General features: G+C 43.0%; 1 protein-coding gene across 1 annotated transcript; it reads right to left on the bottom strand.

Annotated features, from left to right (window-relative positions):
• Positions 1-1256: 1256 nt before the first annotated feature.
• BCDIN3D (BCDIN3 domain containing RNA methyltransferase) lies at positions 1257-12227 on the bottom strand. Its single transcript, XM_055583135.1, has 2 exons — positions 11973-12227; positions 1257-8035 (listed from the first exon to the last, which is right to left on the bottom strand). Exons 1-2 carry the CDS (start codon positions 12204-12206, stop codon positions 7391-7393), a joined length of 879 nt encoding a protein of 292 aa, XP_055439110.1. The 5' UTR covers positions 12207-12227; the 3' UTR covers positions 1257-7390.
• Positions 12228-16936: the final 4709 nt, after the last annotated feature.

Here is a 16936-nt window from a genome sequence, read left to right on the forward strand (position 1 = left end):
GCCTCTCTTTATCCCCCCTCAACTTTCACATAGTTGCTAAAAGAAATCTAATCTTTAGGAGCCTGGGTTTGTTTAACTCAGGAGTCTACAACCCCTGGGCCACAGATGAGGTACCTGTCAGAGGTCTGTTAGGAACTGGGCTGCAGAGCAGGAAGTGAGCAGCAGGTGAGCAAGTGAAGCTTTATCTGTATTTACAGCCGCTCCCCATCACTCACATTATGGCCTGAGTGCCACCTCCTGTCAGATCGGTGGCAATATTAGATTCTCATAGGAGCCCGAACCCTAAGCCTAAAGTCAAGGTGGAATACCCTGAGATTGCCACAAAATAGAAATAAAATGCACAATAAACGTAATGCACTCGAATCATCCTGAAGCCATCACCCCACCCCCACCCTCGTCCATGGAAAAATTGTCTTCCACAAAATTAATCCCTGGTGCCAAAAAAGTTGGGGACTGCTGGTTTAACTGATTTCCACCCCCCTGTCCATCCTGCCATAGCAGCTAAAAGCATGCTGGGTATATGGAAGGAACTTGATAAATTACTCTTTGATTTGTCATAAATGTGTAGTATTAGCCACATGTGGCTAATAAGCATCTGAAATGTGGCTAGTCCAGACTGAGATGAGCTATAAGTATAAAATACACACTAGAGTTTGAGAAGGCAATGGCACCCCACTCCAGTACTCTTGCCTGGAAAATCCCATGGATGGAGGAGCCTGATGGGCTGCAGTCCATGGGGTCGCTGAGGGTCGGACATGACTGAACGACTTCACTTCCACTTTTCACTTTCATGCATTGGAGAAGGAAATGGCAACCCACTCCAGTGTGCTTGCCTGGAGAATCCCAGGGACAGGGGAGCCTGGTGGGCTGCCGTCTCTGGGGTCGCACAGAGTCAGACATGACTGAAGTGACTTAGCAGCAGAGTTTGAAGGCAGTATTAGAAAATAACATATCTCATTAATAATTTTTATTTATGTTGACTGCATGTTGAAATGCTAATTTTTGAATATACTGGATTACAGACATATATTTTTAAAGTCTGTCCAAGACCATTCTTCATTCTTATTCCTCAATAAGTCTCTTGTCATGTTTGGTGTTAGTTCCTAAATTAGGCTATTTTGAGGATAAATAAAGATGATCTTTTCTTGAAGCCAAAGATATTCTTACCATCTCCAAAGGCTCTCCTAGGCCATTACACAATCATTACCCTCTTGGTACTGGGACCTCATCATTATGAACACTATTTACACATCTCTTTTGAAACTAACTGCTACAGATTTCAAATACAACAGTTCCTCCCCAGAGGTCAGGTAACTGCTGACCTATAGCCTATAGAAATGTTGGGAGGTCAGGTTCAGATGCTGAAGCATCTCCTGAAGCTTTCAGTGACTGAAGATTCCTCAGTTACCCATGTTGATGGAGACCCAGCCTACTCCTTTGGTCACCAGGCCATTTCCTGCCATCAGGAGTAATTTGGGACAGGTGCCGCTTGGCTTGTAGCCTCGTCTCACTGTAGTCAGAATCCCTGTATTAGTTTCCTATTCCTGCTGTAACAAATCATTGCAAACTCAGTGGTTTAAAACAACACAATTTATTCTCTTACAGTTCTGGAGATCAGAAGTCTAAAATCAAGGTATTGGCAGGGCAACATTCCTTCAGGAGGCTTCTGGGGGGAGTCCACTTCCTTGCCTTTTCTAACTTCATTTCTTGGCTCCCAGCCCTTCCTTATATCACTCGGGCTTCTTGCTTCTGTCATTCCACCTACTGTGGTCAAATCTCCCTTTGCCTACCTCTTATAAGGACACTTGTGATTACATTTAGGGCCAACTCTGATAATCAGGATTAATCTCTTGATCTCAAAATCTTTCATCAAGATTCTTACTCGGCACATCTGTACACATCTACAAAGTCCCTTTTGCTATGGAAGGTAGCAACCACAGGTCCCAGGGATTAGGATGTGGACATTTCAGAGGACCAACATGCAGCCTGCCACAGCCCCATATATATTTCTTCACCTTGCCTTGGTGAAGGGAGAGAGCATCAGCAGGGTCACAAGGTTGCAAAGTGTTCTTAAATTAAGATCGGCAGAGAAGTAGGTAAACTCACATCTGTAATCACTGCTATCACTGCGACCATCATAACAATCACTCCCTCCCAGCATTGCTTCCTATAAAATGTTCTGTAAGCTGAAGCTACATTCCTATTACTTCCTCACCTTAAAAAAAAATTATTCAAAATAGTAAGATGCATGTTTTCTAGAGACAAGATGTTTTTCTCATAAGCCTTTGATCTAACAGGCATGGTTGTGATCCGCAGCATGCTTAGAAGATAACAGCACTTTGGTTTAACCATAACCATATTCTGCCAATTACTTTCATATCATTTAGCTCATCTGGGCATAGGAAAAAGGTCTTGTTATTTCAGTTGTACAGATGAGTAACCTGAGGCTCAGAGAGGTTAAATGAATAGGGTGGTCATACAATGAGTTACTGGCAAAGCCTCATTCCAAACCTGATATTCTTTCCACTGCACTATTCCTAGGCCACACTTGATGCCAGATTGCTGAGAAGGACCTTACCTTTGGATTTTAATACATCCTGGAGTAGGCCTTGCAATCCCTACTTCCTGAGCATGAAATCCACTTTTTGGAGGTCCTATCCAGAAGTCAAAGCTAGAGGGAAGATTGGGAGTTTCAGAAATTCAGGGAAAGGTTATGGATGCTGGCAAGTCAAGAGTACAGTGAGGGTAGTTAGCACTTACGGAGACCTATCAAGGTGTCTATGTTTGTGAAATGCACTTATTTAACTGGAAGGCGGCAGCAGCAGGGTACTGGATATTAAACCTAGAATTAGGCCTGATTTCTGTGAGGGAAATTCTAAGAACATCAGGCATAGCTAAGAGTGGCCTGGCTGGGTCTCTTATTCCCAGGTCTGAACACATAATTTGAAGCAGCATAGTAACTCCAAAGCATATGCTCTTTTACACTGTTTTTTGGGAATCTCTTCTCAGTCTTGATTTCTGTGACATTTCAAGGCATAGTAGCCAAGGCCCAGTCTCAACTACACTGCTGCTGCTAAGTCGCTTCAGTCGTGTCCGACTCTGTGCGACCCCATAGACGGCAGCCCACCAGGCTCCCCCGTCCCTGGGATTCTCCAGGCAAGCACACTGGAGTGGGTCGCCATTGTCTTCTCCACCACAACTACATTGCCTAGGTTCAAAGCCCAGCTCTGCTTCTTACAAGGTGTGTGACCTTGGGAGTCACCTGTGTGACTTCAGTCAACCTGTGTGTGCTTCAGTTCTCACATCTGCAAAATGAGGATAATAATAGTATCTATCCCATAGGGTTCAGGATTTAAAAAATTATGTTGTCTGGCATATGGTGCTTATTATCTTTTTCTGTTCTTTTTTTCCTATTTCTAACCAGACCTCTTTTGGTTGTTCCTTGTTTTCCTCATTCAAAAACTATTAGCAGCCCTCAAACCTAGGATCTTGTACCCTATTACATCCACCTATTTTTGGAATTTACTACTCATTAAAACTCAATCATTCTATGTGAATGACTTCCAAATTTTTGTATCTAGTCTTTATTTGCTCCTCTCTTCCAAACTATCAATAAAGGCCTTGGAATGAACATCTTATCTCAAATATATATTTGGGAAACATTACTCAAAAATCCATGCCAAAGGCTAAGCATATTTTCCTCTCAACTTTCTAGTTTCTCCATTTTTAGTATCCTGGATAGTCTTTTGCTCATTCATAGGTCTCCGTTTTCTTCTCAGTACTTGAATTTTGGTGTATTTCTCTTTTGTCCACTCATATCTTTATTCAACAAGTAATTCCTGGTTGCCTGCCATGTGTCAGACATTGAGTTAGGCCTAGATATACAAAAATAAGTTGAGCTTGAGGAGCTCAGTCTCCTGGTGGTGAGGAAGAGGCATCAAAACAATTATAGTATGATGAGGTAAACACTGTAATAGAGGCTTCCACGCAAAGTCCTCACTAGAATATAGTAACAAGTGTAAGTACTATAGTAGTTGGGGAAGATTTGAGAAAATGTAACATCTGAGCCATCTTTTAGGACAAACAGTTGAACCACACTGCAAAGTGGAAGAGGGGGGAGAGCAAAGGCAAGCAGGAGTTTGTGCTATGAAGTTCAGTTCAGCACGGCTGATGCATGGAGGAAAGGCATGAAGACTAGCACTGTCCTATACAACTTTCTGCAACAGTGGGAATATTCTCTATCTGTGCTGTCCAATAATCTAGTCACTAGTCACATACGGCCACTGAACACCTGAAATGTGGCTAGCAGAACTGAGGAGCTGAATTTTAAATTTTATTTATTTAACTTAAATAGCAAGCAGCTACCTTACTGAACAGTAGTTGTTAGGCACTGGATAATGGACAAGACTCTAAGTACCTGGAAACCACTGAAGATGTACCTGGAACCTTTGGTAGGCACCAGCCACATGGATGGAGTAAGTGGAACTTACACATTATTGGTAGAATTTACTGGGCTGTATTTCAATGTGGGAAGTATAAATGAGGAGAATTAACTGAAATTTGTAGCTTGAACAATGAGTGGATGCCAACAATTGAGATAGGATTAGGTTTGGAATAAGGGTAGTGAGTTTGCTTTGGGGATATGTTGGATTTGAGGTGCCAGATAACTGTCTAGGGAAAAGTGTTAGTTACTCAGTCATGTCCGACTCTCTGTTACCCCATGAGCCCACCAGGCTCCTCTGTGGAATTCTCCAGACAAGAATACTGGAGTGGGTTGCCATTCCCTTCTCCAGGGAATCTTCCTGACCCAGAGACTGAACCCGGGTCTCCTGCATTGCAGGCGGATTCTTTACTGTCTGATCCATCAGGGGAATGTGACTACAAAACAGGGAAATATTAATCTGGAACTGTGGAGGTGGGGCTTATAACTATTGGGGGTTGTCAGCGTATAGGCAGTTGTTAAAGGTATTGGAACAGAGGAAATCACCCCAGGAAAAATGTGTAGAAGAGGACTGAATGGACACTAAGGAACCCCAAGCGTCACAGTATGGTCTGTGTCAACTTGCATCAGAATCATATGGGGTACTTGTTAAAAAGATTCCTCATTGTAGATGTATCTAATGCCACAGAATGTACACAGAATGTATAGTTAAAACTACATTTTATGTTACATTTATTTTACCACAGTAAAAAAATGCAAAAAAAAAAGTGCCCAAACCCCAAATCAAACCAAAATCTTAAGCCCCATTTCTGACCTGAATCACTGTTTCTAGAGATGAATCCAGGACTTCCCGGGTAATTCTTATACAAATTAAAATGTGAACCAATTGCTTAAGGGACAGAGAGAAACTAAGAGACTGGAAGAGAATAAACAGGGAGAGGTATGACAGAAACCAGGGTGAGTGGTTCAATAAGGAAGGAGGCGATAGTGTTGAATGATTCCATGGCTCAGGAGGAAGACTGAAAAGAGGCCTCAGAATATGGTGTTCGGGTGGCCACTGATGAATGGGAGGACAGGGAGCAGAGGCTGCGGTATCCTTTCTTTCAAGGGCTTTGCGTATGTTTGGTGGTGAGGAGATGGAGGGAAAGACTGCATAAGGTTGAGAGGGAGACAGGACAAAGGAAAAGTTGGTGGTTTTGAAGATGAGAGAGAACTGAACATGTTGGTAAGTGGACAGGAAGGAGTCAATGAGGCCAAAGGACACCAAGAGGACCCTTAAAAAAAATACAATTTGGGAGGCGTAGTATAGGTTGGGATCAGGAACTTAGGCAGAGGTTATTTGGGTAAAAGATTATTGGGTAAGTTAGAAGTGAAAACAAGGGAAGAAGAAGGGTTCAAGACTGAGGGCAAGAAAAAACTTCCTGACACCGCAAACAAGAATGGCACTAGGTGGTGGTTAGGGCACCTGCGTAGATTAATGCAGCAGGAAGAGCCAAGAGCCTGCAGAGGCGAAAAGTCTGGAAGAGTCAGGAGGGTAAAAGTGATCAGAAGCAGCAATATAAAAAGACCGAGAAACAGTATTGGAGTCTAATTGAGATTGGAAATGGCACCAACCATACAATTATCCTGCACAAAATAGAAAAATTGGTTTTCCTAAATGAAGGTTTTGGTTCCATCCTCCTATTATTTAGGGATTGCTCTGGCTTCTGCTCCCTCATGCATAAAGTTCAAATTCCTTAGTAGCAACTTGTCCTAACTTCTTCAAGAGGTCCAACCTCTAATTGGTGGTTCAGACTCTCTTGTTCCCTGTTCCTCCCTCTTATAACATCAACTCTGAAAACAGGATCTTAGGGATTTTTAAACTCATCAAACCAGTTTCCCTTCTTAGCTAGGTGTTTTGTTTTTCCATCTTCTCTCCACCAAATCTGTTTCTACCTTCCACTTTCCCTTGGAATAGACTCATGGGTGTTTTAAAAATTGACACCTGTCAGATATCAGTGACACCTGTTTCATAGCACAGATGCTACAGCCATCCAACTCCAGGCTGCATTTTGTATACGCTTCCCTGCATATATTCCCATCCCCACAGTGGTATGTACCTCCATGCTGGTGTGCTTTGGCAGAGGTCCCTGACAAAAAAGTCCAAAATTTACTTACTCACTGGCATGTTTTCTGCTTTGAGCTTGGGTGAGGTTCTTTTTCTTGAGCTGAAACCTCCAGGGGAAGAGTGGTTAAAGGCATAAGTTTCTTTTCTACTCCAGATTCACAGGGTATTCTCAATCATACTCAAGTCACTTTTATTATATATAATTGTATATACTGTATACAATCCCACTTCCTTCATTTCATTTGTACCAGTTGAATTTTGAGTTCATGATTTAAATCTTTTAAACACTTTGTAAATGCTAGTCAATGTATCTTGGCTAATACTGTATCTGTGACTGCCATGCTCAGCTTGGGCGTGCTGGAATTTTGACCTGCTCTGGAAAGATATTTTTCCTACCAAAGCTCTCCTTTAGACAGGCCAGTGACTTTTCTTTCCAGACTGTATTGTGAGGTTTTGCCTCATAGACAGGATAAGTCTAGAAGAAAGCCTGAAGAAGGCAGATCAGATTCAAGTAGCCCAGGGAACAGACACATTCTAAGGCTAACCTTGTCTAAGTTTTCCTAAATAATCACCAAAAGCAGCCCCTTCCATATCCCAGAAGCACTTTCTCTAGGTTACCTCCTGCCAGACAGCCCAGGTCATTGCCCCTCAGATAGTCTCCTCAGGGATCATCCCCCAAAATGGGGAACAGATAATGATTTGTTTAGTTCCATGTCCCAGACACTTACAAAACTTCTGCCAGGTTTGGAGGCTGCCTAACTACCAGGAGTTAAGGAGAATGAACTTAATTTTTTTATAAAACTCTTTCAATATCTCTATCCTGGTCTTACTGCCCTCCCATCTCATTCTCTCCAGAATCTTATTCTGTTCCTTTCTTTTCCTTCTTCTATCAGCGACTCAGGGATCGGATGAGTCTCTGTGGCTTGTTTTGTCCTGAAGAGCAGAAGGCTTCGGTCCCAGTTGGTGTTGCCAAAGCAGCATACTAATTCCATGCCATGGTCCTGGGTCAAGATCTGCACAATCTGACCGGCCATATCACCTCGGATGGCCAGGGAGTGGAAGTGGTCAAAATCATGGAGGCCCAGCTTCCGGAGACGCCTTGCAGCTGCCCGGTAACACTTCCAGGGCTGTGGCTCCACGAGGAGGTAGCGGCATAGGGAAGAAAGGTGGGCCAGGAACTCCCACAGGCCTTGGTCCCCATGGTTCAGGTGAATCCACATGGTTACTGACATGCAGAAGCCAATATCAAAAACTGAGCGTCCAAACTGGCTCAAAAAAGAGCTCAGGAGAACTTTCCGGGTCCTTTGATTCATGAAGTCCAGGGTAATAAAAGTCAAACCATCAGGAAAAGGGCATTCTTTTTCAGCTCGTTCCACCAGGACTGGATCTATGTCACAGCAGAGGAGATGGAGTTCTCTTGAGGCATCTAAGCAGGTCTCCCCATCATGTAGGGAAAGGAAATGTTTGTATAGAGCCACACTCAGATCCTAGAGGAATCCAAAAGAGCTTTGTCACTGTGGCTCTCAACCAGTGAATGGAAGAGAAACCTGTATCTCTTAGACTCTCACTGAATCACCTACTCCTAGCTTTATAGGATGTAAGGTTCTTAAACTATAGCCTAAGGAGGTTGCCCCCCAGAGTTTTCCACAGAGCCCTCCAGGGGTCTCAGGCTGTAATGCATCATCTCTATACCTTCCTGACACTGATGGGTTGCATGGTTGAAAGTTATAGCCCAATGGATGCAGCAAAGGAGTCCAGAGCTGTATTTTCCAGCTTAAGTAACATGCTTTTTTTTTTTTTTTTTGAGTATCTCATACCCCAGGGAGGAGCAAATATTTAAGGGGCATAATAACCATGCTCCCTGCCAGGAAGGTGAGGAAGAGAGCAAGCACCATCTCATAAAAATCTACTTCTCAGACTTGTGGTTGGGAAAGTCTGGATTCCAAAAAGTCCTCATTCAGCCTTCACTCTGCATCTTCAGTTTTACTACATGTCTTACACTTCACCACCCCCTTTTGAGACTTACTCTGCTTTTGTATCCATTATCCCCAAAAGTCACCGCAGACCTCCTTCTAGCTAAATCCAATTATTTGTGATTTTCATCACCTTAGCACCTTTTTGACTCTTAAGTCACTATCTCCTTTCTCTAACTTTGACTTCTATAACCATTATAACTAACTCAAATTTGTGTTCTAATCTGTTTTTTCCAAGGCATTTTTCTATTCACTACCTCATTTGCTCTGTGCAACAATCCTGTGAGGATAATATATAAGGCCTTTGTGCAGGTGAAGAAAGTATCTGGAAACAACCCAGATGTCCAATAATAGTAGCAGGGATTAAGATGGTATACCAGATAGCAATTAAAAATGAAGGAATTCAGCTCAGTGCAGCAACATGGATGACTCATGCAAACACATAATGCTGAATAAAAAAGCAGGACACAAAAAGAAAATACATGGCAAGCTTCCATTTATATGAAGTTTGAAAATGTATAAAATTAAACTACATTGTTTAGGGATACAAAAATAGTAAGCTATAAAAAAAGCAAGGAAACAATAATAATAAAAGTTGAGCTCTCTGGGTAGAGAGGGGGGTTTATGAGCAGGGAAAGGCATATGGGAGACTTCTTGGGTGGCTGACATTTTATTCTTGATACAGACACTAGTCATCAAAGTTTCTGCTTTATAGTAATTCATAAAGTGTGAATTTATGTTTTGTGCACTGTTCTCTATGTGTGGCGTAGTTCACACACACACAAAAACCCCCTGTATTTTAAAAATTATGGTTCACAGGACAGTCCAAAGTCACATGGTTATTACATGGCAAGATTTAGGCAACATTAAGGTCTTTACTCCATAACAGGCATCTCATACTTTAATAGGCATTCACATCACCTAGGGATCTTACTAAAATAAAAATGTTGAATTAGTAGATCTGGGTTGGGAACTGAGATTCTGTATTTCTGATAAGCTTCCAAGTCATGCTGATGCTACAGTTCAAGGACCACATTTTAAGTAGGAAGATTCTATAGTATTCTGCTTAAAAATTTCTTCCTCTCTCTGTATTTATTTCTGTTTCCCTCCTCCTAGCTGATCTTGGGTGTACCAGATTTAAAAAAAATCTTTAGACCATGCATGCATGGCATGTCGGACCTTAGTTCCTTGACCAGGGATCAAACCCGTGCCCCCTGCATTGGTAGACTCTTAAACCACTGGACTACTATGGAAGTCCTGGGTGTATCCCATGTTTGATCAGTCATTTTCATCACATCAGTCCCTCCTCTACCACATCTCTTAATACTCTCCATCCTTATTTCTTGAATCTTAAGAGTCCCCAGGAAGCTTAAAAAAAAAAAAAAAATAGACTCAAGGTCTCAATCCCCAAGTGTCTGATTCAGTAGGTCTAGAGTAAGGCCTAGTTATTAAGATTTAAACAAAGTAGCCCCCAAATTATGGCACATCTATACAAAAAAATATTATGAAGCTACTAAAAAAGAATGTAGTGACATAAGTGATCTCCAAATTACTAAATGAAGACCAAGATGTAAAACAGTGTGCTATTATTTGTAAAACTAGAAGAGGTGAGATATTTATACATACACAGATGTCTGTGTACACACAGGCCACATACTCGAGAAACTATAAATAGCAGTTGCCGTTTGTATACAGGAAGAGGCTTTCCTGGTGCTCAGACATAAAGAATCTGCCTGCAGTGCAGGAGACCTAAGTTCAATCCCTGGGTCAGGAAGATCCCCTGCAGAAGGAAATGGCCACCCACTCCAGTAGTCCTGCCTGGAGAATTCCACGGACAGGCTTAGGAGCCTAGCAGGCTACAGTCCACGGGTTGCTGAGTCAGACACAACTGAGTGACTATCATCATAGGAAGAGGAGGATTTAGGGTCAGGAGTAGAGACTTGCTATGTAACCCTTTGTATTTTGAATTTGGGGGGGTGGGTCTTGCTGCTGCTACTGCTGCTAAGTCGCTTCAGTCGTGTCCGACTCTGTGCGACCCCATAGACAGCAGCCCATCAGGCTCTGCCGTCCTTAGGATTCTCCAGGCAAGAACACTGGAGTGGGTTGCCATTTCCTTCTCCACTGCAAGAAAGTGAAAAGTCAAAGTGAAGTCACTCAGTTGTGTCCCACTGGTAGCGACCCCAAGGACTGCAGCCTACCAGGCTCCTCCATCCATGGGATTTTCTAGGCAAGAGTACTGGAGTGGGGTGCCATTGCCTTATCCGGCTGGGGGGGGGGGTCTTATCAAGTATTAATACAAGAATCTTTTCTTAAGTGCAAAATAATAAACTCTCTAAATATATAGCCAAGTTTAGGAATCACTGCCCTAGTTAACTGCAACTATGTCTTGGCTCCTAAGGTGCACATATAACACTTTCAACTTTAAAATCTATTGTGGTTTCCTAATGCCTTTCATGAAACCTCAAATCTTATATCCAGTTTCTCTTTTCCACTGCTTTCCCCCTCTGATTTCATATATCATCACAGAAGAGAAATGTCTGCAAAGAATAGTCAGACACCTATCTCTACTCACTCCAGCCTTTAGCCTGTGTCCAAATGCAACCCCCCCTCCCATTTACCAGCTGTGTCCCTACAGCCCTTAACCTTCTACTAAAGTCTCTTCTGCCTAAGGCCAAAAACGGTAAAATTTTCCTTACCCCTTCCCAGCCTGGTCTGGAAAGGAGTGACGGTACTAACTTTGTGAAGCATCTGTAATCATAGGGTCAGAATGCCTGCTCCTCTAGGATATCCTAGTTACTACAAATAGGTGTTAGAGAGACACTCCGCTGTTTTGCTTGTGGTCTGACTATAATCATTCTTATGCCTAAGAATACTTTGTGGTAAGAAAATGTGGCAAAGCCTTCCTCTAACAGGATGCTTTATTTTCTTTCTCGATCTTCTCCACTGTACTCAGCCAATTGATTGCTTTTAAAATATCCACTTGGCTCTGCACTGTTTCACACTTATCTTAATTTCACGCATGATTCTGTCACCCCCAGCTCATCTCATCCAGTAAACCAATCCCAACTCCACGCTTCCAAACGTGAGTCTCAGGCAGCCCCACTCTCTTCCAGCAAGTCGCCAGCCACGCTGGACAGGAGGCAACAGCCGGAAGCCCAGACACTTTGGCCCTGCCCACCCGGGGTTCGGTCGAGATGCTGCAAGTGCGGAGGCGGGGCGCAGGAATTCCGAACGTATTTGAAAATGATTCTTCCCCCAGATTCCTAAGAGAGATGGTGTTAGGACCCCAGGGGTCCTGTAGCAGCAGCGAGGGGTCGAACGCTAAACCTTTAAACTCATTTTGGGAACGCTGTGAGGGGTGTAATACCACGCCCAGGCCGAAAGCCCAGAGGACTTGAAGGCTGCCAACCTCTCGGCTCAACCGACGTCCGATCCCTCCCCCGGCACTCACCCCGGAGTTACACCCCACGTCGAGCCCCAGGATCGGCCTTGTCTCGGGACTCTGAGGGAAGAGCCGGCGAAGCAGCTCCGGGGGTAGGAGGCGGAGCCGTTGCTCTGGAGGGTGGAAGCGGGAATAATGAGGGAAATTTCCGAACGGGGCTGCCCCGGGTTCCAGAACGCGCGGTTTCTCTTCCGCCGCGGTCTTCTCAACGCCCCCCGTGGCCTGCTCCGTGGACGCCGCCATTAGTCTCAGTGTGGCCTCTGAGTCCCCTCGGAACCGGAAGTCTTGAACCTTCAGGCCGCTCGGGCTCCAGCGCGCTTGCGCTGAACGGCAAAGGGACTGAGTATAAAGGCGGCCTCCCATGGGCCAGAGCGGGAATAGGGGGTTTGCGTTGCCTCGTGGCATCGTCGCCATAACCTAGGAGGTGGTTAGTAATATTATTCTGTTTTTTTGTGTGTGAGAAACAAGCGCAAAGAGGTTGAATGACTTGCTGAAGCCAACGGTCTACCCAGAACAAGGCATTTATTGGGATTTGGAAATCTATTTTGGTCCAACTTCCTTTACAAATGCATAAAGTGAGACCCAGAGATTAGAAATTACTTGCTTAAGGTCGCACGGGAATATATGACCCAAGAACTTGCACCCGTTCATCCTGTGATTCCAGGAAAGGGTAGCTAGAAACTGGATCACTTGAGGTGCCAGAAGACCCAGATAGCCCAGCCTGCCACGTGGGTCAGGTGGACAGGGGCAACTGGAGACTGTGAGCTCTTGAGAGGTAAGGACTGTGCCTTAAGAGCCAGTACATAAGAGGGCTTAACAAACGCCAGACATTTTTCTAAACCTTTTACAGGTATTTGTTTAATCCTCACACCAACCCTGTGAAAAAAGAACCATAACTAATATCCTTTTTATATAGGTGAGAACATTGAGGGACCACAAAGTTAGTAATTTGTCCAAAATGAAGCAGTTAGAAATGATAGCGCCAGGATTTGAACCCAGGTACTTTGGTTCTGGAGGTTGTATTTGCAACCATTATGTTGTTCTCAACCTGAATCCCCTTGTTGTTCAGTTGCTCACTCATGTTGGACTCTTTGCAACCCCATGGACTGCAACATGCCAGGCTTCCCTGTCCTTCACTATCTCCTGGAGTTTGCTCAAACTCATGTCCATTGAGTGGATGATGCCATCCAACCATCTCATTCTCTGTTGCCTTCTCCTCCTGCCCTCAATCTTCTCCAGCATCAGGGTCTTTTCCAATGAGTTGGCTCTTTGCATCAGGTGGCCAAAATACTGGGGCTTCAGCTTCAGGATTGATTTCCTTTAGGACTGACTAGTTTGATCTTGCTGTCCAAGGGACTCTCAAGAGTCTTCCCCAACGCCACAGTTCAAAAGCAGTGCTCAGCCTTCTTTATGGTCCAACTCTCACATCTGTGCATGACTACTGGAAAAACCATAGTTTTGAGTATATGGACCTTCATCAGCCAAGTGATGTCTCTGCTTTTTAATGTATTGTCTATGTTTGTCATAGCTTTTTTTCAAGGAGCAAGTGTCTTTTAATTTCATAGCTGCAGTCACCATCTGCAGTGATTTTGGAGCCCAAGAAAATAGTCTGTCACTGTTTCCATTGTTTCCCCATCTATTTGCCATGAAGTGATGGGACTGGATCCATGATCTTAGTTTTTTATATGTTGAGTTTTAAGCCAGATTTTTCACCTTTCATCAAAAGGCTCTTTAGTTCCTCTTTGTTTTCTGCCATTCGGGTGGTGTCATCTGCATATCTGAGGTTATTTTTATTTCTCCCAGGAATCTTGATTCCAGCTTGTGATTCATCTAGCCCGGCATTTCATATGATGTACTCTCACTGCAGATAGTAATTGCAGCTCTGAAATTAAAAGATGCTTAGTCCTTGGAAGGAAAGTAATGACCAACCTCGATAGCATATTCAAAAGCAGAGACATTACTTTGCCAACAAAGGTCCGTCTAGTCAAGGTTATGGTTTTTCTAGTGGTCATGTATGAATGTGAGAGTTGGACTGTGAAGAAAGCTGAGCGCCGAAGAATTGATGCTTTTGAATTGTGGTGTTGAAGAAGATTCTTGAGAGTCCCTTGGACTGCAAGGAGATCCAAGCAGTCCGTTCTAAAGGAGATCGGTCCTGGGTGTTCTTTGGAAGGAATGATGCTAAAGCTGAAACTCCAGTACTTTGGTCACCTCATGCGAAGAGTTGACTCATTGGAAAAGACTCTGATGCTGGGAGGGATTGGGGGCAGGAGGAGAAGGGGACGACAGAGGATGAGATGGCTAGATGGCATCACCAACTCGATGGACGTGAGTTTGAGTGAACTCCGGGAGTTGGTGATGGACAGGGAGGCCTGGTGTGCTGCAGTTCATGGGGTCACAAAAAGTCAGACATGACTGAGCAACTGAACTGAACTGAACTCTGCATATAAGTTAAATAATCAGGGTGGCAATATACAGCCTTGATGTACTCCTTTCCCAGTTTTGAAACAGTCTGTTTTTCCATGTCTGGTTCTAACTGTTGCTTCTTGACCTGCATACAGGTTTCTCAGGAGGCAGGTAAGGTGGTCTGGTATTCCCAACTTTTAAAGAATTTTTCACAGTTTGTTGTGATCCACACAGTCAAAGGCTTTAATGTAGTCAATGAAGCAGAAGTAGATGTTTTTCTGGAATTCTTTTGCTTTTTCTGTGATCCATTGGATGTTGGCAATTTGATCTCTGGTTCTGCCTTTTCTAAATCCAGCTGTGTATCTGTAAGTTCTTGGTTCATGTATTACTGAATCCTAGCTTGGAGGATTTTGAGCATAATCTTGCTAGCACGTGAAATGAGTGCAACTGTATGATATTTTGAACATTCTTTGGCATTACCCTTCTTTGAGATTGGAATAAAAACTGACCTTTTCCAGTCCTGTGGCCACTGCTTAGTTTTCCAAGTTTGCTGGCATACTGAGTGCAGCACTTTAACACAATTAAATCTTTTAGGATTTGAAATAGCTTAGCTGGGATTCCATCACCTCCACTAGCTTTGTTTGTAGTAATGCTTCTTAAGGCCCACTTGACTTCACTTCAGGATGACTGGCTCTAGGTAAGTGACTGCACGATTGTGGTTATCCAGGTCATTAAGACCTTTTTTTGGTACAGTTCTTCTGTGTATTCTTGCCACCACTTCTTAATCTCTTCTGCTTCTGTTAGGTCCTTACCATTTCTGTCCTTTATTGTGCCCATATTTGCATGAAATGTTCCCTTGTTATCTCTAATTTTCTTGAAGAGATCTCTAGTCTTTCCCATTCTGTTGTTTTCCTCTATTTCTTTGCATTGCTTACTTAAGAAGGCTTTCTTATCTCTCCTTGCTGTTCTTTAGAACACTGCATTCAGGTGGGTATATCTTTCCCTTTCTCCTATGCCTACCATAATGCCTGGCCTAAGATGCTTAATAAGTGTTGAATGAAAACTCAGTATCAATAAATGATATTGGGAAGACTGGATATTCATATGCAAAAAGATGAAAGTGGATCCTTACACAAAAATCAACTCAAAATGGGTTAAGGACTTAAATGTAAGACCTGAAACTACAATAGCAAGGAAAAAAATCACAGGGGAAAGACTTCAAGACTGATTTTGGTAATGATTTCATAGATATGATGTCAAGAGCACAGACAACAAAAGCAAAAATAGACAAATGGAGCTATATCAAATTAAAAACTTCTATACAGCAACAGAAACCATTAACAGTGAAAAGGTAACCTATGGAGTGGGGGAAAATATTTCCCAAGCTACTTATCTGATAAGGGATTAATTTCTAAAATATATAAGGAACTCCTACAAATCAAACAAAGCTAGTGGAGGTGATGGAATTCCAGTTGACCTATTTCAAATCCTGAAAGATGATGCTGTGAAAGTGCTACACTCAATATGCCAACAAATTTGGAAAACACAGCAGTGGCCACAGGACTGGAAAAGGTCAGTTTTCATTCTAATCCCAAAGAAAGGCAATGCCAAAGAATGCTCAAACTACCGCAAAATTGCACTCATCTCACACGCTAGTAAAGTAATGCTCAAAATTCTCCAAGCCAGGCTTCAACAGTACGTGAACCAAGAACTTCCAGATGTTCAAGCTGGTATTGGAAAAGACAGAGGAACCAGAGATCAAATTGCCAACATCTGCTGGATCATCGAAAAAACAAGAGAGTTCCAGAAAAACATCTATTTCTGCTTTATTGACTATGCCAAAGCCTTTGACTGTGTGGATCACCACAAACTGTGGAAAATTCCTAAAGAGATGGGAATACTAGTCCACCTGACCTGCCTCTTGAGAAATCTGTGTGCAGGTCAGGAAGCAACAGTTAGAACTGGACAAGGAACAACAGACTGGTTCCAAATCAGGAAAGGTGTACGTCAAGGCTGTATATTTTCATCCTGCTTATTTAACTGATATGCAGGTACATCATGAGAAACACTGGACTGGATGAAACACAAGCTGGAATCAAGATTGCCAGGAGAAATATCAATAACCTCAGATATGCAGATGATGTCACCCTTATGGCAGAAAGCAAAGAAGAACTTTAGAGCCTCTTGATGAAAGTGAAAGAGGAGAATGAAAATGTTGGCTTAAAACTCAACACTCAGAAAAATAAGATTATGGCATCTGGTCCCATCACTCCATGGCAAATAGATGGAGAACAAATAGATGTTTCTAGTGAAAACATTTTTATTTTTTTGGGCTTCAAAATCATTGCACATGGTGACTGCAGCCATGAAATTAAAAGATGCTTACTCCTTGGAAAAAAAGTTATGACAAACCTAGACAACATATTAAAAAGCAAAGACATTACTTTGCCAACAAAGGTCCATCTAGTCAAGGCTATGGTTTTTCCAGTAGTCATGTATGGATGTGAGAGTTGGACTATAAAGAAAGCTGAGCGCCAGAGAATTGATGCTTTTGAACTGTAGTGTTGGAG

Source organism: Bubalus kerabau, chromosome 1, assembly GCF_029407905.1.
Source record: "Bubalus kerabau isolate K-KA32 ecotype Philippines breed swamp buffalo chromosome 1, PCC_UOA_SB_1v2, whole genome shotgun sequence".
NCBI lineage: Eukaryota > Metazoa > Chordata > Mammalia > Artiodactyla > Bovidae > Bubalus > Bubalus kerabau.